Source organism: Entelurus aequoreus, linkage group LG08 (assembly GCF_033978785.1).
Source record: "Entelurus aequoreus isolate RoL-2023_Sb linkage group LG08, RoL_Eaeq_v1.1, whole genome shotgun sequence".
NCBI lineage: Eukaryota > Metazoa > Chordata > Actinopteri > Syngnathiformes > Syngnathidae > Entelurus > Entelurus aequoreus.
The window spans coordinates 80045762-80073261 of record NC_084738.1 but is presented as its reverse complement, the minus strand read 5'-3'; the positions used below and the strand labels follow the sequence as shown (position 1 = coordinate 80073261).

General features: G+C 37.2%; 1 protein-coding gene across 1 annotated transcript in view; it reads left to right on the top strand.

The window, feature by feature from the left end:
• Positions 1-27500, top strand: part of adamts6 (ADAM metallopeptidase with thrombospondin type 1 motif, 6) — a 144353-nt gene that overhangs the window by 112630 nt on the left and 4223 nt on the right. The window contains exons 21-24 of the mRNA XM_062057354.1: positions 165-294; positions 9988-10192; positions 10256-10432; positions 20529-20685. Coding sequence (XP_061913338.1) covers positions 165-294; positions 9988-10192; positions 10256-10432; positions 20529-20685 — 669 coding nt within the window. The remainder of the gene's footprint in view (positions 1-164; positions 295-9987; positions 10193-10255; positions 10433-20528; positions 20686-27500) is intronic.

Below are 27500 nucleotides of genomic sequence, written 5' to 3'. Positions count from 1 at the left end.
AAGTTGAAGTGCGCACTCGGGGAGGGGATCCACTTGGAGAAGATTGCCACTACGCTTCCAGATCTGCTTACCAGAGTCACGTATTAGCGGCTGTGGTGGGACGCCACCTGCCAGAGGAGCAGGAATGTGCCGTGACGTAACAAACCCTTCTTTCCGTCTTTCAGGCTCCCAGAAGCAGGAGGTGGTGTGCAAGAGGCTGGACGACAACTCCCTGGTCCAGAACAGCTACTGCGACCCGGAAGGAAAACCTCCAGAGAACCAGAGCGACTGCAACGCTGAGCCGTGTCCTCCAGAGTACGTAACCCCACACAACATGTCGTCGTCCAAGTCTCACTTGTCCACCACTACCTGGCCTGAGCCGTGTCCTCCAGAGTACGTAACCCCACACAACATGTCGTCGTCCAAGTCTCACCTGTCCACCACTACCTGGCCTGCATGCTGGAGTCCAGAGCCTTTAAAAGAGCCGGAATTTGGTTTGAAAATGCAGAAAAGACAATGGTAAAAAAACTAAGCATTCTATTTCTGTGGAGGACTCTCTTCCACGGGTTCCACGGACCACCAATCACTGACATGACAGCTGCCTTCATGGTTCTGAACAATGATTTATTTTGCAATATGCGTCTCTTTTCGTGCGTTTCAGCCATCGTCTCTGAGTCAGTCTCGCTCTCGCGCTCGCTCTCGCGCTCGCTCTCGCGCTCGCTCTCGCGCTCACGCTCGCTCTCCAACTTCCCTCTCCTCTCCGGCTGCTGCCTTTTAACAGAGCGACAGGTGATTAGATAATCAGGCCCAGGTGGGCCATCTACGCACCTGTCGCTGATCTTTCAGCCGGTCCTGGCACACCCCGCTTCGCTGCAGGTCCGCAGGCCACGCCCCCCCCCACAATTTCATACAACAAAAATGAAAATGGGAGAAGAACAGACCAAAACATGCTATTTTATTTGCAGACACCGGAAGTAAAAGCAGAGATAATTACTACAAGTCCCTGTGGCTCCGACTATGAATGATTGTAGACATGGCAGAACCAGGACTGACTTTAGGCTTGTCCCCATACCAATATTTTGGTACCAGTACCGGTACCAATGACAGTTTGAAAACAAAACAAACAAAAAAACTTCAAATTCTTGTGGACGCAAAAGAGCCCCACTCATAAAAGTGTTAAAAATAAGTCATATTTCTTTTACTTTCAATTCTTAAATCTTTAGATCAACTTCAGATCAATTATGTTTTTATAATTATTATTATTTTTTCCTTGTTTTATGCCCTTTTTGTCAAAGAAATGTTTTTTTTTAATGTCAAACACACACAAAATATGCCATGTTTTCCCCAGAATTAGAGCCTTAATAGGTCAATAATTCACAACATTGATTTTGATTTATTATTATTTTTTAATTGACAGTTTAAAAAAAAAATCCACTAAAATTCTTGGGAACCCAAAAGAGCCCCACTCATAAAAGTGCTAAAAATAAGTCATATTTCTTTTACTTTCAATTCTTAAATCTTTAGATCAACTTCAGATCAATTATGTTTTTATAATAATAATTATTTTTTCCTTTTTTATGCCCTTTTTGTCAAAGAAATGTGTTTTTTTATGGCAAACACACACAAAATATGCCATGTTTACCCCAGAAAAAACTTTTTAGGTCAATAATTCATAACACTGATTTTGATTTAGATTTTTTTTTAATTGACAGTTTAAAAAAAAATCCCACTAAAATTCTCAGGGACCCAAAAGGGCCCCACTCATAAAAGTGTCAAAAATAAGTAATATTTTTTTTACTTTCAATTCTTAAGTCAACTTCAGATCAATTATATGTTTTTATAATTATTATTATTTTCCTTGTTTTATGCCCTTTTTGTCAAAGAAATTTGTTTTTTTATGGCAAACACACAAAATATGCCATGTTTTCCCCAGAATTACAGCCTTAATAGCTCAATAATTCATAACATTGATATTGATTCCTTTTATTTTTTTTATTTACGGTTTTTTTTTAAATCCCACTAAAATTATTGGGGACCCCACTCATAAAAGTGTTAAAAATAAGGCATACTTTTTTTTTTTTTTATTATTATTTTTATTTCAAATTCTTAAGTCTAGATCAACCTCAGCTCAATTATGTTTTTACTATTTTTTCATGGTTTTTTTCATGTGTTGTATGCCCTTTTTGTGAAAGAAAAACAGTTTTTTAATGGTAAACACAAAATATGCAAAGTTTTCCCCAGAAAAAAAATTGAATAGAGCTTTAAATAGATCAATTATTCATAACATTGATTTTGATTCATTATGTATTAGTGTTTTTAATTGACAGTTTAAAAAAAATCCGCTAACATTCATAAGTGTTAAAATATAACATACATTTTTTTTCAAATACTTTTACTTTCAATTCTTAAGTCTAGATCAACCTCAGGTATATTTTTTGTTTGTTTGTTGTATGCCAATAAAACTTTTGTTTTTTTATGGAAAACACACAAAAAATGCGATGTTTTCCCCAGAAAAATGTAATACAGCCTTGAATAGGTCAATAATTCATAAGATTGATTTTCATTCATTGTTTATTTTTTTAAATGACAGTTTTAAAAAAAATCCCACTAAAATTCTTGGGGACCCAAAAGTACCCCACTCAGAAAAGTGTTAAAAATAAGACATACTTTTATTTGTTTTAGTTCCTAAGTCTAAATCAACCTCAGCTCAATTATGTTTTAATTATTTTTTCATGTTTTTTTTCCGTTTGTTGTATGCCCTTTTTGTAAAAGAAAAACAGTTTTTTAATGGTAAACACAAAATATGCAATGTTTTCTCCAGAAATTGTTTTAATAGAGCTTTAAATAGGTCAATTATTCATAACATTGATTTTGATTCATTATTTATTAGTGTTTTTAAATTGACAGTTTAATTTTTTTTTGCTAACATTCATAAGTGTTAAAATAGAACATACATTTAAAAAAAAAAAGTTTTACTTTCAATTCTTAAGTCTAGATCAACCTCAGGTTAATTATACGTTTTTATTTATTTTTGTATATTTATTTTTTTGTTTGTTGTATGCCCTTTTTGTCAATAAAACTTTAGTTTTTTATGGAAAACACACAAAAAGTGCAATGTTTTCCCCAGGAAAAAATGTAATACAGCCTTGAATAGGTTTATTTTTTTTAAATGACACTTTAAAAAAAAATCCCACTAAAATTCTTGGGGACCCAAAAGGGCCCCACTCATAAAAGTGTTAAAAATAAGACATCATTTTATTTTTATTTTTTTTAAAGTTTCTAAGTATAAATCAACCTCAGCTCAATTATGTTTTTATTATTTTTTCATGTTTTTTTTTCTGTTTGTTGTATGCCCTTTTTGTAAAAGAAAATCAGTTTTTTAATGTTAAACACAAAATATGCAATGTTTTCCCCAGAATTTTTTTTAATAGAGCTTTAAATAGGTCAATTATTTATAACATTGATTTTGATTCATTATTTATTAGTGTTTTTAATTGACAGTTTTAAAAAAATCAGCTAAAATTCATAAGTGTTAAAATAAAACATACATTTAAAAAATATATATTTTTACTTTCAATTATTAAGTCTAGATCAACCTCAGGTTAATAATTATGTTTTTTTTTTGTAATATTTCTTTTTTTGTTTGTTGTATGCCCTTTTTGTCAATAAAACTTTAATTTTTTATGGAAAACACACAAAAAATGCGATGTTTTCCCCAGAAAAAAATGTATAGAACCTTGAATAGATTTTCATTCATTGTTTATTTTTTTAAATGACAGTTTAGAAAAAAAACCCCACTAAAATTCTTGGGGACCCAAAAGGACCCCACTCATAAAAGTGTTAAAAATAAGACATAATTTTTATTTTTTATTATTATTATTATTTTTAATTCTTAAGTCTAAATCAACCTCAGCTCAATTATGTTTTTATTATTTTTTCATGTTTTTTTTTCTGTTTGTTGTATGCCCTTTTTGTAAAAGAAAATCAGTTTTTTAATGTTAAACACAAAATATGCAATGTTTTCCCCAGAATTTTTTTTAATAGAGCTTTAAATAGGTCAATTATTTATAACATTGATTTTGATTCATTATTTATTAGTGTTTTTAATTGACAGTTTAAAAAAAATCAGCTAAAATTCATAAGTGTTAAAATAAAACATACATTTAAAAAAAATATATTTTTACTTTCAATTATTAAGTCTAGATCAACCTCAGGTTAATAATTATGTTTTTTTTGTAATATTTATTTTTTTGTTTGTTGTATGCCCTTTTTGTCAATAAAACTTGAATTTTTTATGAGAAACACACAAAAAATGCGATGTTTTCCCCAGAAAAAAATGTATACAACCTTGAATAGATTTTCATTCATTGTTTATTTTTTTAAATGACAGTTTAGAAAAAAAATCCCACTAAAATTATTGGGGACCCAAAAGGACCCCATTCATAAAAGTGTTAAAAATAAGACATCATTTTTATTTTTTATTATTATTTTTATTTTTGATTCTTAAGTCTAAATCAACCTCAGCTCAATTATGTTTTTATTATTTTTTCATGTTTTTTTTGTTTGTTTGTTGTATGCCCTTTTTGTAAAAGAAAAACCGTTTTTTAATGTTAAACACAAAATATGCAATGTTTTCTCCAGAATTTTTTTTTAATAGAGCTTTAAATAGGTCAATTATTCATAACATTGATTTTGATTCATTATTAGTGTTTTTAAATTGACAGTTTAAAAAAAATGTGCTAACATTCATAAGTGTTAAAATAAAACATAAATTAAAAAAAAAAAGTTTTACTTTCAATTCTTAAGTCTAGATCAACCTCAGGTTAATTATACGTTTTTATTTATTTTTGTATATTTATTTTTTTGTTTGTTGTATGCCCTTTTTGTCAATAAAACTTTAGTTTTTTATGGAAAACCCACAAAAAATGCAATGTTTTCCCCAGGAAAAAATGTAATACAGCCTTGAATAGGTTTATTTTTTTAAATGACACTTTAAAAAAAAATCCCACTAAAATTCTTGCGGACCCAAAAGGGCCCCACTCATAAAAGTGTTAAAAATAAGACATCATTTTATTTTTTAAATTTTTTTAGTTTCTAAGTATAAATCAATCTCAGCTCAATTATGTTTTTATTATTTTTTCATGTTTTTTTTTCTGTTTGTTGTATGCCCTTTTTGTAAAAGAAAAACAGTTTTTTAATGTTAAACACAAAATATGCAATGTTTTCCCCAGAATTTTTTTTAATAGAGCTTTAAATAGGTCAATTATTTATAACATTGATTTTGATTCATTATTTAATAGTGTTTTTAATTGACAGTTTTAAAAAAATCAGCTAAAATTCATAAGTGTTAAAATAAAACATACATTTAAAAAAAATATATTTTTACTTTCAATTATTAAGTCTAGATCAACCTCAGGTTAATAATTATGTTTTTTTTGTAATATTTCTTTTTTTGTTTGTTGTATGCCCTTTTTGTCAATAAAACTTTAATTTTTTATGGAAAACACACAAAAAATGCGATGTTTTCCCCAGAAAAAAATGTATACATTCTTGAATAGATTTTCATTCATTGTTTATTTTTTTAAATGACAGTTTAGAAAAAAAATCCCACTAAAATTATTGGGGACCCAAAAGGACCCCACTCATAAAAGTGTTAAAAATAAGACATCATTTTTATTTTTTATTATTATTTTTATTTTTGATTCTTAAGTCTAAATCAACCTCAGCTCAATTATGTTTTTATTATTTTTTCATGTTTTTTTTGTTTGTTTGTTGTATGCCCTTTTTGTAAAAGAAAAACAGTTTTTTAATGTTAAACACAAAATATGCAATGTTTTCTCCAGAATTTTTTTTTAATAGAGCTTTAAATAGGTCAATTATTCATAACATTGATTTTGATTAATTATTTATTAGGGTTTTTAAATTGACAGTTTAAAAAAATTTGCTAACATTCATAAGTGTTAAAATAAAACATAAATAAAAAATAAAAAAAGTTTTACTTTCAATTCTTAAGTCTAGATCAACCTCAGGTTAATTATACGTTTTTATTTATTTTTGTATATTTATTTTTTTGTTTGTTGTATGCCCTTTTTGTCAATAAAACTTTAGTTTTTTTATGGAAAACACACAAAAAATGCAATGTTTTCCCCAGGAAAAAATGTAATACAGCCTTGAATAGGTTTATTTTTTTAAATGACAGTTTTTAAAAAAATCCCACTAAAAGTGATAAAAATAAGACATACAATTTTTTTTAAATTATTTTTATTTTCAATTCTTAAGTCTGATCAACTCCAAATATCGGCCCCCTTGACTACTAATATCAGCATCGGCACTGTAAAAACGTTATCGGTCCGTCTCTGGTTCAAACATGGTGAAAAAGTCCCTCTTGCACAACGATACGATAATGAAAGCCTCCCAGCTGAAAGAATATCATCTGTGCTCTAATTGTCCCCGAGGCGTGAAAAAGCCAGACAACAAAACAAGTCGTAAAAGCGAGGCGTGATATCTGCTCGTAAAACAAAAAAGTGTTTGGAGGAAAATAATAAAGCCCAGTGATTTATAATGCAAAGTATTTTCCCGCGCTCGCCCGCTGCCAACAATAAGAGCTGCGGCGAGCGACCACCTGTGTTTGATTCTCTTGGCGCGGTGGCGGCGGGGAGGTACACGTGTGCAGGTGCACGGCGGCCAAACGCACACGCTCGCTTCAATCAGTGTTACGGCTTTTTTTCCCCCCATCTGGATTCACTCGCAGTGTCGTGTTTTGCGCACACACACACACACACACACACACACACACACACACACACACACACACACACACACACACACACACACACTGGAGGATGAGGCTCACGTCGCTTTTACAGGCAGATGTTTGAACGCGTCGTTAACGCGTGTTGGATGATGTCATAACAAGCGTTTTGAGCATTATTTTCTTAATTGCTGCATCGTCATGGCGACTGACCAGGTCGACCCGGGTTCCCCCCAAAGTCGCGATTAGTCCGGTAAACGATATTTCAGAACGAAGCGGACGTCGATGACATGAAGGTAGAATCCAAATAAATGTACCGTAGTTTCCGGACTATAAGGCGCTGTCAGGTTCAAACCCCAAACTGTCTATTAAACAAGACAAGAAGCAAGGAATCATGCAGAGACAGAGTTGAATTTTGCTCATGAGGAGAGACGTATTGGGCTGCACACTCAGTTACAGTTCCAACCTACGCTCTGAGGTACAGCCCACGTGTTCCTCTATTTATTCGGGAGGTCCCTAGTTCACATCACTGAGGCTGCTTCTGAAGGGAGGGGTAATTATTCAGAATGGAAATGTGCTGACACTCGTGATTTCGCCCTGTCTCCATTTCGTCCGCGTTGAGGTACTCGATGTCCGTCCTCGGCTGTCGGCAGGCAGGGTCTGGAAACAAACTGCTGACGCGAGACAACTCGCAATGGAAGATTACAAGTCGTGCCTTTGCACGGATAGAAAAGTACAACTTCAGCACAATTGATAATAACTATAGCAACGGCCTTTAAGCATAAGAGTTGTGTGATAACTTATACGTAATTATTCTAACAGGCGCGCTTAAAATTCTTTCATGGACAGTGCGCCTTATAACCCGGTGCGCCTAATGTACGGAATATTTCTGGTTTTGCTTACCGACCTCAAAGCTATTTTATTTGGTACATGGTGTAAGTGTGACCAGTAGATGGCAGTCACACATAAGAGATACGTGTAGACTGCAATATGATGGCAGTCACACATAAGAGTGAGGTGTTGACTGCAGGTATGACGCCGCACCGCTTGATGGATTGTCGAAGCATTACGACTACCATAGTCAGACGTACTGTGCTTCAACATACAGTATTAATATGGTGTATGCATACGGACCTCAATAATAATAATTCATAACATGGATTTTGATTCATTATTTATTAAATGTTTTAAATGACGGTTTGAAAAAAAACAAAACACTAAAACTCTTGGGGACCCAAAAGGGCCCCATTCACAAAAGTGTCAAAAAAAGACATACATTTTTTAGAGTCATTTTTACGTTCAATTCTTAAGTCTAGATCGAGCTCAGGTCAATTATACGTTTTTATTATTTTTTCATGTTTTTTTTCCGTTTGTCGTATGCCCTTTTTGTCAAGAAAACCCCTGTTTTTTATGGCAAACACACAAATTATGCAATGAGAATATAAAACATTACACACAAGGCGCTCAAAAATCTGTCAAAATGTTCTAATATGGCTTTGGTAAGGTATGACGCCGCACCGCTTGATGGATTGTCGAAGCATTATGACTACCATAGTCAGTCGTACTGTGCTTCAATGTACGGTATTATTATGGTGTGTGTATACGGACCGCAATAATAATAATTCATAACATGGATTTTGATTCATTATTTATTAAATGTTTTAAATGACGGTTTAAAAAAATAGGAAGTCTTTTACATTTACAGAAACATCATAATAATATGACTCCTTTAATGCGCCTTATGATGCACTTTATATATGAAAAAAGATGGAAAATAGACCATTCATCGGCAGTGCGCCTTATAATCCGGAAAATACGGCATTGGATTATAACTTTTCAATATAAAGCAGGGGTTCTCAACCTTTTCGACCTCAGGGCACAACTTTTCCACTACAGAGGGGCCCGGGGCCCACTCAAATATTAACACTCAATATTACTCTTGATTTTAATCATATTTATCTAACCAAATATACTGCATAAAAAGGGACTCATAAATAACTGACGAAAAATACATGTACATGCTATTATAATACTGTGATGATTTTCTCACTGAATTTTTACACACTGAATTTTTTTACAATGAATTTTTGTGCACTTTTTTTTTAAACAAAATTTTTCTGCACTGAATTTTTTTACAATGAAATTTTCTGCAGTGATTTTTTTACACTGAATTTTTATACACATTTTTTACACTGAATTGTTCGCACTGAATTTTTCTGCACTGAATAGTTTTACACTGAATTTCACTGAATTTTTTTACACTGAATTTTTCTGCACTGATTTTTTAATACACACTTTTTTACACTGAATTTTTCTGCACTGATTTTTTTTACACTGCATTTTTTTACACAGAATTTTTCTGCACTGAATTTTTATACACATTTTTTTACACTGAATTTTTCTGCACTGAATTTTTTTCACTGAATTTTTATACACATTTTTTTTACACTGCATTTTTCTGCACTGAATTTTTTTACACTGAATTTTTATACACATTTTTTTTACACTGAATTTTTTTACACCGATTTTTTTGTACACTCTTTTTTACACTGAATTTTTCTGCACTGATTTTTTTTTTTACACTGAATTTTTCTGCACTGAATTTTTTTACACTGAATTTCACAGAATTTTTTTACACTGAATTGTTCGCACTGAATTTTTCTGCACTGAATATTTTTACACTGAATTTCACTGAATTTTTTTACACTGAATTTTTCTGCACTGATTTTTTAATACACTTTTTTACACTGAATTTTTCTGCACTGATTTTTTTTACACTGCATTTTTTTTACACTGCATTTTTCTGCACTGAATTTTTATACACATTTTTTTACACTGATTTTTTCTGCACTGACTTTTTTTTCACTGAATTTTTTTACACTGATTTTTTTTACACTGATTTTTTGTACACACTTTTTTACACTGAATTTTTCTGCACTGATTTTTTTTTTTACACTGAATTTTTCTGCACTGATTTTTTTTTACCCTGAATTTTTTGTACACACTTTTTTACACTGAATTTTTCTGCACTGATTTTTTTTTACACTGAATTTTTCTGCACTGAATTTTTTTTTACACTGAATTTTTCTGCACCGAATTTTTTTACACTGAATTTCACTGAATTTTTTTACACTGAATTTTTATACACATTTTTTTTTTACACTGAATTTTTCTGCACTGAATTTTTGTACATGTAATTTTTCTACACTGAATGTTTTTGCACTCCAAATGTGCAACTGACGTGGTCCCGCCCCCAGGTGGTTTATCGGCGACTGGTCGGAGTGCGCCAAGACGTGCGACGGCGGCACAAGGACCAGGACGGTCCTCTGCATCAGGAAGATGGGCCCCGCAGAGGAGGAGACCCTGGAGGACACCCACTGCCTGACCCACAGACCCATGGAACAGGAAGCGTGCAACAACCAATCCTGCCCGCCCAAGTGGGTCACTCTGGACTGGTCTGAGGTAAGAGTCTCAAGTCCGGTCCTCTGGTTTCCCACTCCTGACCCCCTGCTGGTGCGTCCACAGTGCACACCCAAGTGCGGGCCGGGCTTCAAGCACCGCATCGCCTTGTGCAAGAGCAGCGACCTGACCAAGACCTTCCCCCCCGCCCACTGTCCCAGCCACAACAAGCCGCCGGTTCGAATCCGCTGCAGCCTGGGCCGCTGTCCTCCTCCGCGCTGGATCCCTGGCGAATGGGGACAGGTACGACAAAACATGGCCTGATATCCCCCCTGTGTATTCGGTAGCATGCTAACAGGTATCATTCTTCAAGTAAGTAAATATTTGACCCTGAGGTGTATACCTCCAAAATTAGCACAAAAAAAGCTAGCATGCTAACAGGTATCATTCTTCAAGTAAGTAAATATTTGACCTTGAGGTGTATACCTCCAAAAATTAGCACAAACAAAGCTAGCATGCTAACAGGTATCATTCTTCAAGTAAGTAAATATTTGACCTTGAGGTGTATACCTCCAAAATTAGCACAAAAAAGCTAGCATGCTAACAGGTAGCATTTGTTAAATAACAAAATATTTGACGTTGTGGCGTATTCCTACAAAATTAGCACAAACAAAGCTAGCATGCTAACAGGTATCATTCTTCAAGTAACTAAATATTTGACCTTGAGGTGTATTCCTACAAAATTAGCACAAACAAAGCTAGCATGCTAACAGGTATCATTCTTCAAGTAACTAAATATTTGACCTTGAGGTGTATTCCTACAAAATTAGCACAAAAAAGCTAGCATGCTAACAGGTATCATTCTTCAAGTAAGTAAATATTTGACCTTGAGGTGTATTCCTACAAAATTAGCACAAAAAAGCTAGCATGCTAACAGGTATCATTCTTCAAGTAACTAAATATTTGACCTTGAGGTGTATTCCTACAAAATTAGCACAAAAAAAGCTAGCATGCTAACAGGTATCATTCTTCAAGTGACTAAATATTTGACCTTGAGGTGTATTCCTACAAAATTAGCACAAAAAAAGCTAGCATGCTAACAGTTATCATTCTTCAAGTAAGTAAATATTTGACCCTGAGGTGTATACCTCCAAAATTAGCACAAAAAAGCTAGCATGCTAACAGGTATCATTCTTCAAGTAAGTAAATATTTGACCCTGAGGTGTATTCCTACAAAATTAGCACAAAAAAAGCTAGCATGCTAACAGGTATCATTCTTCAAGTAACTAAATATTTGACCTTGAGGTGTATTCCTACAAAATTAGCACAAACAAAGCTAGCATGCTAACAGGTATCATTCTTCAAGTAACTAAATATTTGACCTTGAGGTGTATTCCTACACAATTAGCACAAACAAAGCTAGCTTGCTAACAGGTATCATTCTTCAAGTAACTAAATATTTGACTTTGAGGTGTATTCCTACAAAATTAGCACAAAAATGCTAGCATGCTAACAGGTATCATTCTTCAAGTAAGTAAATATTTGACCTTGAGGTGTATTCCTACAAAATTAGCACAAAAAAAGCTAGCATGCTAACAGGTATCATTCTTCAAGTAACTAAATATTTGACCCTGAGGTGTATTCCTACAAAATTAGCACAAAAAAGCTAGCATGCTAACAGGTATCATTCTTCAAGTAACTAAATATTTGACCTTGAGGTGTATTTCTACAAAATTAGCACAAAAAAAGCTAGCATGCTAACAGGTATCATTCTTCAAGTAAGTAAATATTTGACCCTGAGGTGTATACCTCCAAAATTAGCACAAAAAAAGCTAGCATGCTAACAGGTATCATTCTTCAAGTAAGTAAATATTTGACCTTGAGGTGTATACCTCCAAAAATTAGCACAAACAAAGCTAGCATGCTAACAGGTATCATTCTTCAAGTAAGTAAATATTTGACCTTGAGGTGTATACCTCCAAAAATTAGCACAAACAAAGCTAGCATGCTAACAGGTATCATTCTTCAAGTAAGTAAATATTTGACCCTGAGGTGTATACCTCCAAAATTAGCACAAAAAAAGCTAGCATGCTAACAGGTATCATTCTTCAAGTAAGTAAATATTTGACCTTGAGGTGTATACCTCCAAAATTAGTACAAAAAAGCTAGCATGCTAACAGGTATCATTCTTCAAGTAACTAAATATTTGACCATGAGGTGTATACCAGCAAAATTAGCACAAAAAAGCTAGCATGCTAACAGGTAGCATTTGTTAAGTAACAAAATATATGACGTTGAGGTGTATACCTCCAAAATTAGCTAAAAAGAAAGCTAACATGCTAACAGGTATCATTTTTCAAGTAATAAAATATTAGAAGCTGAGGTGTATTCCTACAAAATTAGCACAAAAAAAATAGCATGCTAACGAGAATCATTCTTCAAGTAAATAATATTTTACGTTGAGTTGTATACTTACAAAATTGGCACAAAAAAGTTAGCATGCTAACAGGCATAATTTTTCAAGTAACTAAATATTTGGCGTTGAGGTGTATACCTCCAAAATTAGCACACAAAAGCTAGCATGCTAACAGGTAGCATTTTTCAAGTAACTAAATATTTGACCTTGAGGTGTATACCTCCAAAATTAGCACAAAAAAGCTAGCATGCTAACAGGTAGCATTTGTTAAGTAACAAAATATATGACGCTGAGGTGTATACCTCCAAAATTAGCTAAAAAGAAATCTAACATGCTAACAGGTATCATTTTTCAAGTAATAAAATATTTGACCTTGAGGTGTATTCCTACAAAATTAGCACAAAAAAGCTAACATGCTAACATGAATCATTCGTCAAGTAACTAACACCTGCGTGGCTGATATCACTTACACCTGGATGACATACCAGCAGGCCTGGAAACGTGTGTGTGTGTGAGCGTGTGTGTGAGTGTGTGTGTGTGTGTGCGTGTGTGTGTGTGTGTGTGTGTGTGTGTGTGTGTGTGTGTGTGTGTGTGTGTGTGTGTGTGTGTGTGTGTCTGGAGAGTGTGACCAGTGACAGTACCCCCCTCCCCCAGGCTGTTTGAAGTTTATCAGTACCTCAGAGCAGGCCTCCCTTCCAGGAAAGACGTTCAGCAGAGGGAGGAAAAAAAGAAAACATGTATCGTATTTACTGTACGTACTGTACTTGCTCAGCACTCCTCTACTCTACTGTATCGTATTTACTGTACGTACTGTACTTGCTCAGCACTCCCTTACTCTACTGTAGCGTATTTACTGTACGTACTGTACTTGCTCAGCACTCCTCTACTCTACTGTATCGTATTTACTGTACGTACTGTACTTGCTCAGCACTCCTCTACTCGCCATTGAGAGCTTTTCGTTGAAACAACAAACCCAAGCAGGATGAAAAACACAAACTTATTTATTATTAACTGTCTGGAAGGTAATTATGCTGTCTTTAAGTTGAAGCGGAGTGGCATTTTGTTTTTTTGGCCCCAATAAATCACAAAGTTAAAGCCCACGACGCAGTAAGTTGAACGATGCAGACACGTTTGTTCCCGGTTACTTCCCGCCTTAGAGACTTTGTATGTGTAAGTGAAATGCAACTATAATGATTTGATGCTTGTTTATGTTGACAAACAGCTATAATGATTTGATGCTTGTTTATGTTGACAAACAGCTATAATGATTTGATGCTTGTTTATGTTGACAAACAGCTATAATGACTTGAAGCTTGTTTATGTTGACAAACAGCTCTAATGATTTGATGCTTGTTTATGTTGACAAACAGGGATAATGATTTGATGCTTGTTTATGTTGACAAACAGCTACAATGACTTGATGCTTGTTTATGTTGACAAACAGCTATAATGACTTGTTGCTTGTTTATGTTGACAAACAGCGATAATGATTTGATGCTTGTTTATGTTGACAAACAGCTATAATGACTTGATGCTTGTTTATGTTGACAAACAGTGATAATGATTTGATGCTTGTTTATGTTGACAAACAGCTATAATGACTTGATACTTGTTTATGTTGACAAACCGCTATAATGATTTGATGCTTGTTTATGTTGACAAACAGCTATAATGACTTGATGCTTGTTTATGTTGACAAACAGCTCTAATGATTTGATGCTTGTTTATGTTGACAAACAGGGATAATGATTTGATGCTTGTTTATGTTGACAAACAGCTACAATGACTTGATGCTTGTTTATGTTGACAAACAGCTATAATGACTTGATGCTTGTTTATGTTGACAAACAGCGATAATGATTCGATGCTTGTTTATGTTGACAAACAGCTATAATGACTTGATGCTTGTTTATGTTGACAAACAGTGATAATGATTTGATGCTTGTTTATGTTGACAAACAGCTATAATGACTTGATACTTGTTTATGTTGACAAACCGCTATACTGATTTGATGCTTGTTTATGTTGACAAACAGCTATAATGACTTGATGCTTGTTTATGTAGACAAACAGCTCTAATGATTTGATGCTTGTTTATGTTGACAAACAGGGATAATGATTTGATGCTTGTTTATGTTGACAAACAGCGATAATGATTTGATGCTTGTTTATGTTGACAAACAGCTATGACTTGATGCTTGTTTATGTTGACAAACAGCTATAATGATTTGATGCTTGTTTATGTTGACAAACAGCGATAAGATTTGATGCTTGTTTAAGTTGACAAACAGCTATAATGACTTGATGCTTGTTTATGTTGACAAACAGCTATAATGATTTGATGCTTGTTTATGTTGACAAACAGCTATAATGATTTGATGCTTGTTTATGTTGACAAACAGCTCTAATAATTTGATACTTGTTTATGTTGACAAACAGCTATAATGATTTGATGCTTGTTTATGTTGACCAACAGCTATAATGACTTGATGCTTGTTTATGTTGACAAACAGGGATGATGATTTGATGCTTGTTTATGTTGACAAACAGCTACAATGACTTGATGCTTGTTTATGTTGACAAACAGCTATAATGACTTGATGCTTGTTTATGTTGACAAACAGCGATAATGATTTGATGCTTGTTTATGTTGACAAACAGCTATAATGACTTGATGCTTGTTTATGTTGACAAACAGTGATAATGATTTGATGCTTGTTTATGTTGACAAACAGCTATAATGACTTGATGCTTGTTTATGTTGACAAACAGCTATAATGATTTGATGCTTGTTTATGTTGACAAACAGGGATAATGATTTGATGCTTGTTTATGTTGACAAACAGCGATAATGATTTGATGCTTGTTTATGTTGACAAACAGCTATGACTTGATGCTTGTTTATGTTGACAAACAGCTATAATGATTTGATGCTTGTTTATGTTGACAAACAGCTATAATGACTTGATGCTTGTTTATGTTGACAAACAGCGATAAGATTTGATGCTTGTTTATGTTGACAAACAGCTATAATGACTTGATGCTTGTTTATGTTGACAAACAGCTATAATGATTTGATGCTTGTTTATGTTGACAAACAGCTATAATGATTTGATGCTTGTTTATGTTGACAAACAGCTCTAATAATTTGATACTTGTTTATGTTGACAAACAGCTATAATGATTTGATGCTTGTTTATGTTGACCAACAGCTATAATGACTTGATGCTTGTTTATGTTGACAAACCGCTATAATGATTTGATGCTTGTTTATGTTGACAAACAGCTATAATGACTTGATGCTTGTTTATGTTGACAAACAGCGATAATGAGAAAGTATTGTTTTATATTTTGCCTAAAATGAGATTGCATCATAATCAGTGGCGGCTGGTGAATTTTGTTTTAGGTGGGGCTGAAAGTTTGTAAATCAAACCCCTGTCGGGGGGTCATCCTCCCCCAGAAGATTACTTTGTGATTTTCACATATAAATATTGAAGATCTTTGCTCCTTCTCAACTCTGTGCTAATATTCTTTTCACGAAACAAACCAATAATACGTTAATGTCAAATCTTACTTGTGAAAAGTAGTCCCCCAAATCCTATTTTCAACAGTCCGCTCATTTGAGCAAGAAAACGCTGAACACCATCTTTGTTTTCTACCTGTCAACTGTCAGTTTAGGCTGCTCGCCGGCTCCTCATCACCACTTCAAGATGGCGGCCAAATTGCTCGCGTCACAGCAGCCAATGCTGCGTCTACTTATAAGATGTCTATGGTTATAACATCATTTCAAACACAGCAATCTGTTGCGTCCACTGCAGTTCGCTACCTTATTCATACTTTTTGTCAAGTGATTTTTTTTAAGCAGGGTTGCATGAGGTTAAGGCTGCAGCTAACGATTATTTTTCTATCGATTAATCTATAGATTATTTTTTCGATTAATCGGTTAATCTATAGATTATTTTTTTCGATTAATCTATAGATTATTTTTCCTTTTACCGATTATTTTTTTATTCAAAATGAAGATGAAAAAATAAATGTAGGCCCGTTTTTTCAAAAGGCATGGCTTTTATTTACAAAAAAAAAGAAGTATGGCCACTCAGTCAACATTGACAACAACATGACTAAATATTCTGTAACAATGTAAACATTTAAAACTTTTAAAATTTAACAAAATTAAAAGTAGCTTATTTGCTTTTTAATGTGCAAATATAAGAGTCAACATCCAGTGCAAATCTTAATATTCTGCAATAGTATAAGCATTTCAAAAGTAAAAGTATTGCTTATTTTGCTTTAAAATGTGCAAAAATAAAGATAAACATCCAATACAAAAAAGTGCAAAACGAAATATTCTGTAACAACAGTGTAAACATTTCAACAAAAGTGAAGGTATTGCTTATTTGCTAAAATGTGCAAAAATAAAGATAAACATCCAATACAAAAAAGTGCCAATCTAAATATTCTGGAGCACTGTAAACATTAAGTATTGCTTTTAAAATGTGCAAAATAAACATCCAGTCCAACACAGTACACAATAACCAATTCTACTCATTCCAGTGAGTGTCTAACAGTTGTAATGAAGAAAGGTTAGCATGTCTACATGCTTTGCTTCTTTTCTTGTTTACAATATTCCCAGCAGCTGAAAATAGGCACTCAGAAGGGGTCGATGTGGCTGGAACGAGAGGTAATTAGCCTTCACCTCAAGCCAGGATTGCGAGTGAGCTGAGCTGCAGTTTAAGTTTCTAGAAGGTCAACAGGCTCATAGTGATGTTACTAGTAGTTGACTGGGAGGTGTTTATTATCATTTGGGGAGAGTCCGCTGCCTGATGCTCACCTGCTAAACACCTATCTGCTCCACCCTGAAGCGCTGACTACATGCGCTCTGAATACGCACTGCTGATTGGCTGATAATGCTTCGTGTGTACCAATCAGATGGTTGTGTGGGTGGGACAATGCTGCGTGTGTACCAATCAGATGGTTGTGTGGGTGGGACAATGCTGCGTGCTGAGACAGAGGCAGACGGAGCAAAGCAGCTTGCTAAGACTTTAGCTTAGAAACTCGTTTGGTACACCCCCGTACCGAACCGAAAGCCCCGTACCGAAACGGTTCAATACAAAACACGTACCGTTACACCCCTAGCAGATACAAATGACACATTCATGTTTTTGTGTAATGATGACAACGTATGCTCGCGCGGACGATTGACTAGTTGATGGTTTTATTTCAAATGTTCGTTCATAGCCGTTGTGCTGCTATGATAGGCCATTTCCGCTCGACACAGTGTGCATACAACAACATTATTAGGCCGTTTATTGAAATACTCCCACACTTTTGACCACTTTTGGCATGCTTTTCCCCCCTCGCTCGCACCGCTCGCATCGTCTTCTTTGATCGTCTGCTTTGCGCTTCGCCATGACGGTAGTGTGACGTCATTATGCGGCGCGTCGACGCACAAAAACGGCGTCGACGTATTTACGTAACCGATGACGTCGACTACGTCGACGCGTCGTTTCAGCCTTACATGAGGTACCTATACGTAACGTTACGTTAGTCAATGTATCACACACAGTAACGTAACGTTAGACGGCGGTCAGCAGCACCGCGTATTTTAGCCACCTACAAAAAGACAAACGTAGTCAAGTAAAGGTCAGTTAAAATGTATACTATATTAAGAATATGTGTACATATTGCATAGGGCCCTGACATCTAAAAAGTACAACTCTGTTCATTGTTATGTTCATGTATTTGTTATGTTTTTCATGTGTACGCACACATGAACACACATACAGTATGAGATGAGATCAATGAGATAAGGTAAGAACAGGATAGAAACTGCTGTGGAACTAGTTAAAATGCAATATGCCATGGAAATACAATGTTAACACTTTTGTGCAAATAAGTACAGTTGCACTTGTTTTTTCAAATGTGTTTATTCTGTAAAGGAATGAGTTAAATGTTTAAAATGACTAGTTAAAGGCCTACTGAAATGAATTTTTTTTATTTAAACGGGGATAGCAGATCTATTCTATGTGTCATACTTGATCATTTCGCGATATTGCCATATTTTTGCTGAAAGGATTTAGTATAGAACAACGACGATAAAGATTGCAACTTTTGGTATCTGATAAAAAAAAGGCTTGCACCTACCGGAAGTAGCGTGACGTAGTCAGTTGAACATATACGCAAAGTTCCCTATTGTTTACAATGATGGCCGCATGAAGTGAGAGAGATTCGGACCGAGAAAGCGACAATTTCCCCATTAATTTGAGCGAGGATGAAAGATTTGTGGATGAGTAAAGTGCAAGTGAAGGACTAGTGGGGAGTTGAAGCTATTCAGATAGGGAAGATGCTGTGAGAGCCGGGGGTGACCTGATATTCAGCTGGGAATGACTACAACAGTAAATAAACACAAGACATATATATACTCTATTAGCCACAACACAACCAGGCTTATATTTAATATGCCACAAATTAATCCTGCATAATAACACCTGCGTGTTTGTTATGCTAGCTCCTAGCTCCTCTGCTAGCTCCTAGCTCCATAGAACACGCCAATACAATTCAAACACCTGATCAACACACACAATCACTCAGCCCAAAAGACCGTTCACCTAACCCAAGGTTCATAAAGCTTATATATTTTAAAAAAGTTACGTACATACGCAAAAAAAAGTTGCGCACATACGGTCAAGCGATCAAATGTTTAGAAGCCAAAGCTGCATACTCACAGTAGCACGTCTGCGTCTTTGTCATCCAAATCAAAGTAATCCTGGTAAGAGTCTGTGTTGTCCCAGTTCTCTACAGGCGTCTGTGTATCGAAGTCAAAAGTCCTCCTGGTTAGAGTCTCTGTTATCCGAGTTCTTCCATCTTGACTGCATCTTTCGGGAATGTAAACAAAGAAGCGCCGGCTGTGTACTGTTGTGGCTGACTACGTTCGAAAAATACGTCCATTTCGCACCGACAACTTTCTTCTTTGCTTGCTCAGCTTCCTTCTCCATAATGCAATGAACATGATTGAAACAGATTCACGAACACAGATGTCCAGAATACTGTGGAATTATGAAATGAAAACAGAGCTTTTTCGTATTGGCTTCAATGTGGAAGGCATACCCGTGTTCCCCGGGCTACGTCACGCGCATACGTCATCCGCAGAGGCGTTTCGAACCGGAAGTTTAGCGGCAAATTTAAAATGTCACTTTATAAGTTAACCCGGCCGTATTGGCATGTGTTATAATGTTAAGATTTCATCATTGATGTATAAACTATCAGACTGCGTGGTCGGTAGTAGTGGGTTTCAGTAGGCCTTTAATAGTGCTATTATGAAGTGCAATGTCAGCACTATTTTTTTTCCTGCAATTTCAAATGCACTTGTTTTAATAAATAAATACAGCGTTTTACAAGTATATATGTATATATATATGTGTGTAAATATATTAGTCTGTGGTTAAAAGGACTCGAAACTCAAAATGCAGGACTTGGGACTTGACTTGAGACTTTCCAGTCTTGATTTTGGACTTGACTCGGGACTTGACTCGAGACTTGAGGGCAAAGACTTGAGACTTACTTGTGACTCGCAAAACAATGACTTGGTCCCACCTCTGGATGTATGTGTGTGTATGTATATATGTATATATATGTATGTATGTGTATTTATGTACGTCTAACAGTTGAGTTATCATGCAGGATCTTGACTAAACACTTTATTGTTTGACCTTTTTTTTTGTGTGTCCTGAGAGTTGTGCACATTTTGTCCTGCGGAGTCTGGTGTTTGACGTACTTTCCGTCCTGCAGAGTCTGGGACGTTGGACACGTTGACGTGACGCGGGTCAACAAAAAGCTTTGCGTCACACGTGTCCACCAAAGGTTTTTTGTGTCCCGGACTGCGGTGACGGAATGATTGGATCAGGCGCCAGGGATGAATTACTCAGGAGTGACCCTGGCTCACCCTCGCTGACGTGGCTTCTTCTTTCTCCTTCACCCTCGCAGTGCTCGGCGCAGTGCGGCCTGGGCCAGCAGGTGAGGACGGTGCAGTGTCTGTCCTACACGGGCCAGACCTCCAGCGAGTGTGCCGAGACCCTCAGACCCGCCGCCATGCAGCAGTGCGAGAGCAAGTGCGACGCCACGCCCGTCTCCAACGGCGACGGTAAGAGACACCACCGGTTTGGCTTTGGGTTTCCAGGCGGATTGACTTAGCGTGATGGATGGCGGTGCGGCGTGGACGCTCTCTGAGCTCGCATGGAAAACGTGAGCGGCATTTACAGGCCGGCTAATTGGATTAGCCCCAGGCTAATTGTTGCTTTGCAAACGGCGGTGAGGCAACGTCTCGTTTCATTTGGCCCCGGCCCCAGCCTAATAAGGGAAGACACTCAGATCATGATAAGACATTTAGTGTGTGTGTGTGTGTGTGTGTGTGTGTGTGTGTGTGTGTGCGCGTCGTGGCAGCCGGCCCAGCGAGCGAAGCGCGCCAAGATCTTTCTCCGGGTTCACCTTGGCGTCCGAGTGTGTTCCCTGAGGGAGGTATTACCATCTCATGTGAGTCACAGCATCAGGCCGTCATCCTGCCAGCTATTTTTAACTTCACTCGCTCACCTTTCAGACGGCACTTTTCTGTACGTCCTCTCAAGGATACACTGTGGGCGTGTCCGCCCTGAGACGGGGAGGTTGTGAGTTCAAACCCCGGCCGAGTCATACCAAAGACGATGAAAATGGGAGCCATTGCCTCCCTGCTTGGCACTCAGCATTAAAGCTTGGAATTGGGGGTTAAATCACCAAAAATGATTCCCGGGCGCGGCCACCGCTGCTGCTCACTGCTCCCCTCACCTCCCAGGGGGTGATCAAGGGGGATGGGTCAAATGCAGAGGACAAATTTCACCACACCTAGTGTGTGTGTGACAATCATGGGTACTTTAACTTTTACTTTTTAACTAAAAGGCTGCAAAAAGATTGCTAAAAGGCTGCTAAAAAGCTTCTAAAATGACGCAATAAGGTTGTTAAAAGGATGCAAAAATGATGCACTAAAGCTGCTTAAAGGCTGCAAAAAGGTTGCTAAAATGCTGCTAAAAGGATGCAAAAAGGCTTCTAAAAGGATGCAAAAATGCTGCACTAAGGCTGCTAAAAGTATGCAAAAAGGTTGTTAAAATGCTGCTAAAAGTATGCAAAAAGGTTGTTAAAATGCTGCTAAACGGTTGCAAAAAGGTTGTTAAAAGGATGCAAAAATGCTGCACTAAGGCTGCTTAAAGGCTGCAAAAAGGTTGTTAAAATGCTGCTAAAAGGTTGCAAAAAGTCTGCCAAAAGGTTGCAAAAAGGCTACTTAAAGTCTACCAAAAGATTGCTAAAATGCTGCTAAAAGGATTCTAAAAGGATGCAAAAAGGTTGTCAAAAGGATGCAAAAATGCTGCTAAAAGGATGTAAGAAGGTTGTTAAAATGCTGCTAAAAGGATGCAAAAATGCTGCTAAAAGGATGTAAGAAGGTTGTTAAAATGCTGCTAAAAGGATGCAAAAATGCTGCTAAAAGGATGTAAGAAGGTTGTTAAAATGCTGCTAAAAGGATGCAAAAAGATTGCTAAAATGCTGCTAAAAAGATTCTAAAAGGATGCAAAAAGGTTGTCAAAAGGATGCAAAAATGCTGCTAAAAGGATGTAAGAAGGTTGTTAAAATACTGCTAAAAGGATGCAAAAAGATTGCTAAAATGCTGCTAAAAGGATTCTAAAAGGATGCAAAAAGGTTGTCAAAAAGATGCAAAAAGGCTGCTAAAAGGATGTAAGAAGGTTGTTAAAATGCTGCTAAAAGGATGCAAAAAGATTGCTAAAAGGATTCTAAAAGGATGCAAAAAGGTTGTCAAAAGGATGCAAAAAATGCTGCTAAAAGGATGTAAGAAGGTTGTTAAAATGCTGCTAAAAGGATGTAAGAAGGTTGTTAAAATGCTGCTAAAAGGATGTAAGAAGGTTGTTAAAATGCTGCTAAAAGGATGCAAAGATTGCTAAAATGCTGCTAAAAGGATTCTAAAAGGATGCAAAAAGGTTGTTAAAAGGATGTAAGAAGGTTGTTAAAATGCTGCTAGAAGGATGTAAGAAGATTGGTAAAATGCTGCTAAAAGGATTCTAAAAGGATGCAAAAAGGTTGTCAAAAGGATGCAAAAAGGCTGCTAAAAGGATGTAAGAAGGTTGTTAAAATGCTGCTAAAAGGATGCAAAAAGATTGCTAAAAGGATTCTAAAAGGATGCAAAAATGCTGCTAAAAGGATGTAAGAAGGTTGTTAAAATGCTGCTAAAAGGCCTACTGAAATGAATTTTTTTTTATTCAAACGGGGATAGCAGATCCATTCTATGTGTCATACTTGATCATTTCGCGATATTGCCATATTTTTGCTGAAAGGATTTAGTAGAGAACATCGACAATAAAGTTCGCAACTTTTGGTCGCTGATAAAAAAAAGCCTTGCCTGTACCGGAAGTAGCGTGACGTCACAGGCTGAAAGGCTCCTCACATTTCCCCATTGTTTACACCAGCAGCGAGAGCGATCCGGACCGAGAAAGCAACGATTACCCCATTAGTTTGAGCCAGGATGAAAGATTTGTGGATGAGGAACGTGAGAGTGAAGGACTAGAGTGCAGTGCAGGACGTATCTTTTTTCGCTCTGACCGTAACTTAGGTACAAGCTGGCTCATTGGATTCCACACTCTCTCCTTTTTCTATTGTGGATCACGGATTTGTATTTGAAACCACCTCGGATACTATATCCTCTTGAAAATGAGAGTCGAGAACGCGAAATGGACATTCACAGTGACTTTTATCTCCACGACAATACATCGGCGAAGCACTTTAGCTACGGAGCTAACGTGATAGCATCGTGCTTAAATGCAGATAGAAACAAAATAAATAAACCCCTGACTGGAAGGATAGACAGAAGATCAACAATACTATTAAACCATGAACATGTAACTACACGGTTAATGCTTTCCAGCCTGGCGAAGCTTAACAATGCTGTTGCTAACGACGCCATTGAGGCTAACTTAGCTACGGGACCTCACAGAGCTATGCCAAAAACATTAGCGCTCCACCTGCGCCAGCCAGCCCTCATCTGGTCATCAACACCCGTGCTCACCTGCGTTCCAGCGATCGACGGAGCAACGAAGGACTTCACCCGATCATCGATGCGGTCGGCGGCTAGCGTGTCTGCTATCCAGGTCAAAGTCCTCCTGGTTGTGTTGCTGCAGCCAGCCGCTAATACACCGATCCCACCTACAGCTTTCTTCTTTGCAGTCTTCATTGTTCATTAAACAAATTGCAAAAGATTCACCAACACAGATGTCCAGAATACTGTGGAATTTTGAGATGAAAACAGAGATTTTTTGTATTGGATTCAATGGCGTACCAATACTTCCGTTTATCTAGTGACGTCACGCGCATACGTCATCCTCCAAAGGAATTTTCAACCGGAAGTTTAGCGGGAAATTTAAAATGTCACTTTATAAGTTAACCCGGCCGTGTTGGCATGTGTTGCAATGTTAAGATTTCATCATTGATATATAAACTATCAGACTGCGTGGTCGCTAGTAGTGGCTTTCAGTAGGCCTTTAAAGGCTACTTAAAGGATGACAAAATGCGGCTAAAAGGCTGTAAAAAGGATGCACTAAGGCTGCAAAAAGGTTGTTAAAAGGCTGCTAAAAGGATGCAAAAGGCTGATAAAAGGATGCAAAAAGGTTGTTAAAAGGATGCACTAAGGCTGTGGTCCCCTCCAAGGTTTCTCATTGTTATCCCATTGGGTTGAGTTTTTCCTTGCCCTGATGTGGGATCTGAGCCGAGGATGTCGTTGTGGCTTGTGCAGCCCTTTGAGACACTTGTGATTTAAAGGCCTACTGAAAGCCACTACAACCGACCACACAGTCTGATAGTTTATATATCAATGATGAAATCTTAACATTGCAACACATGCCAATACGGCCGGGTTAACTTATAAAGTGACATTTTAAAATTCCCGCCACACTTCCGGTTGAAAAACTCCTTTGGATAGGATTTATGCGCGTGACGTCACAAAAGCAACGGAAGTGGTTGGACCCCATCGGACCCGATAGAAAAGCCTCTTGTTTTCTTCGACAAAATTCCACAGTATTCTGGACATGTGTGTTGGTGAATCTTTTGCAATTTGTTTAATGAACAATGGAGGCTGCAAAGAAAAACGTTGTAGGTGGGATCGATCGGTGTCTTAGCGGCTAAGTACAATACTGTAATATCTGTGATATTTGCATTAGTGTACTGTCTTTAAGGGTTTGGGGAACGCGCATGCGCGAGTGAGTTGGCGGAGAACTTGTGAGTGTGAGTTTTGGCTAACAGCAGCTCGTGTATGTGTGTGCGTTACTTTTTGAACTACAACCAGTTACCGCTTTTTAATAAAGCGATTGAGCAGCGCTTCCTCGTCTGTGTAACTCCTTCTCCACTGCGGGGCATTACAATACTTACAGCAACACAACAAGGACTACTTACTACGCCTAGCCCAGGGGTCGGCAACCATGCGGCTCCTTGACCACTCCGACCCCCCCGATTTTCCCAGGAGAATTATGGATCTCAGTGTCTCTCATAGACTACTCCCAAGGAAAAAATAATCCTATTTACACTCTAATTACTAAATAAAGGACGTGCCCTAATTGCACTGCAGTAATTGTCCTCTATAGCATTTACATACAGCGTGCCAGTCCAGCCACATGTTGCATGATGTTATTACTTGCACACACAGGAGACAGCAAAGCATACTTAGTCATCAGCCACACAGCTTACACTGACGGTAGCCGTATCAAACAACTTTAACATTGTTACGTTACAAATATGCGCCACACTGTGAACCCACACCAAAAAAGAATGAAAAACACATTTCTGGAGAACATCCCACCGTAACACAACATAAACACAACACAACCATTACCCAGAATCCCATGCAGCCCTAACTCTTCCGGTCTACATTATACACCCCCGCTACCACCAAATCCCCCCACACATCAACCCCCCCCCCCCCCCCCTCTCTGTGCGTTGGTTGAGCGGAAGAGTTAGTGCTGCATGGGATTCTGGGTATTGGTATCGTCAGTGTAAGATGTGTGGCTGCTGAGCTAGTACGCCTTGCTGTCACTTACGTGAACAAGCTGAAATTGCATTCTACGTGTGGTTGAGCAGGTACACTGTTAGGGCAGACTGTAGAGGGCGCCAAAAGCAGTGTCATCACGCTCTGATATTCGGGAGTCTCCCGGGGAAAATGAGAGGGTTGGCAAGTATGACGCTATCAAGTGCCATTCATTCAAAACTCGCGGGCTCCACTAACATCAAATTTCCACATTAAAGTGCGTGCCGGTGCGTGTGTCAGAGACCCCTGGGTAACATAGCACAAAGCATTTAAGCTCTGTATGCGGTGTTTTTCATTTAAAAATTTTTTTTGTGGCTCCCATTACTTTCTTTAATTTGTGAAACTTGCCAAAATGGCTCTTTGAGTGGTAAAGGTTGCCGACCCCTGGCCTAGCCGATGCTTGCCGCCAAACCCACGGATGAAGTCCTTCGTCGTGCCGTTGATCGCTGGAATGCAGGTGAGCACGGCTGTTGATGGGTTTCTATCTTCATTTGAGAACGATGCTACGCGCTAGCTCAGTAGCTAAGTGTGTCACCGATGTATTGTCTTGGAGATAAGTCACTTTAAATGTCCATTTCGCGCGCTCGACTCTCATTTTCAAGAGGATATAGTATCCGAGGTGGTTTAAAATACAAATCCGTGATTCACAATAGAAAAAGGAGAGAGTACATAGCTCTGTGAGGTCTGGTTGCTAAGTTAGCTTCAATGGCGTCGTTAGCACAGCATTGTTAACCTTCGCCAGGCTGGAAATCATTAACCGTGTATTTACATGTCCACGGTTTAATAGTATTGTTGATTTTCTATCCATCCTTCCAGTCAGAGGTTTATTTATTTTGTTTCTATCTTCATTTGAGAACGATGCTATCGCGCTAGCTCAGTAGCTAAGTGTGTCACAGATGTATTGTCTTGGAGATAAAAGTCACTTTAAATGTCCATTTCGCGTTCTCGACTCTCATTTTCAAGAGGATATAGTATCCGAGGTGGTTTAAAATACAAATCCGTGATCCACAATATAAAAAGGAGAGTGTGGAATCCAATGAGCCAGCTTGTACCTAAGTTACGGTCAGAGCGAAAAAAGATACGTCCATCACTGCCTCTCAAGTCGTTCACTGTAACGTTCCTCATCTACGAATCTTTCATCCTCGCTCAAATTAATAGGGTAATCATCACTTCCTCGGTCCGAATCTCTCTCGCTCCATTGTAAACAATGGGGAATTGTGAGGAATCCTAGCTCCTGTGACGTCACGCTACTTCCGGTACAGGCAAGGCTTTTTTTTTTTATCAGCGAGCAAAAGTTGCGAACTTTATCGTCGATTTTCTCTACTAAATCCTTTCAGCAAAAATATGGCAATATCGCGAAATGATCAAGTATGACACATAGAATGGATCTGCTATTCCCGTTTAAATAAAAATAAATCATTTCAGTAGGCCTTTAAGGCTATATAAGTAAACTTTGATTGATTGATTGATTGATTGAAAAATACACAAAAATTGAGTACTTAAATTCCCGGACCATAAGGCGCACTGCCAATGAATATTCTATTTTCAATCTTTGTTCATATATAAAGTGCATTAAAGGAGTCATATTATTATTCAGATTTGTTTCTAAATGTAAAAGACTTCCTTGTGGTCTACATAACATGTAATGCTGGTTCTTTGCTCAAAATGTTGCATAGATGATGTTTTACACATCATCTTTCTGACACTCACTTCAGGATGCGCCGTTTTGTGGGCGGTCTTATTTACGTGCCTCCACTTGGACAGCGTCTTCTCCCCATCATCTTTGTTGTAGCGGTGTAGCGTGCAAGGACGGGAGTGGAAGAAGTGTCAAAAGATGGCGCTAACTGTTT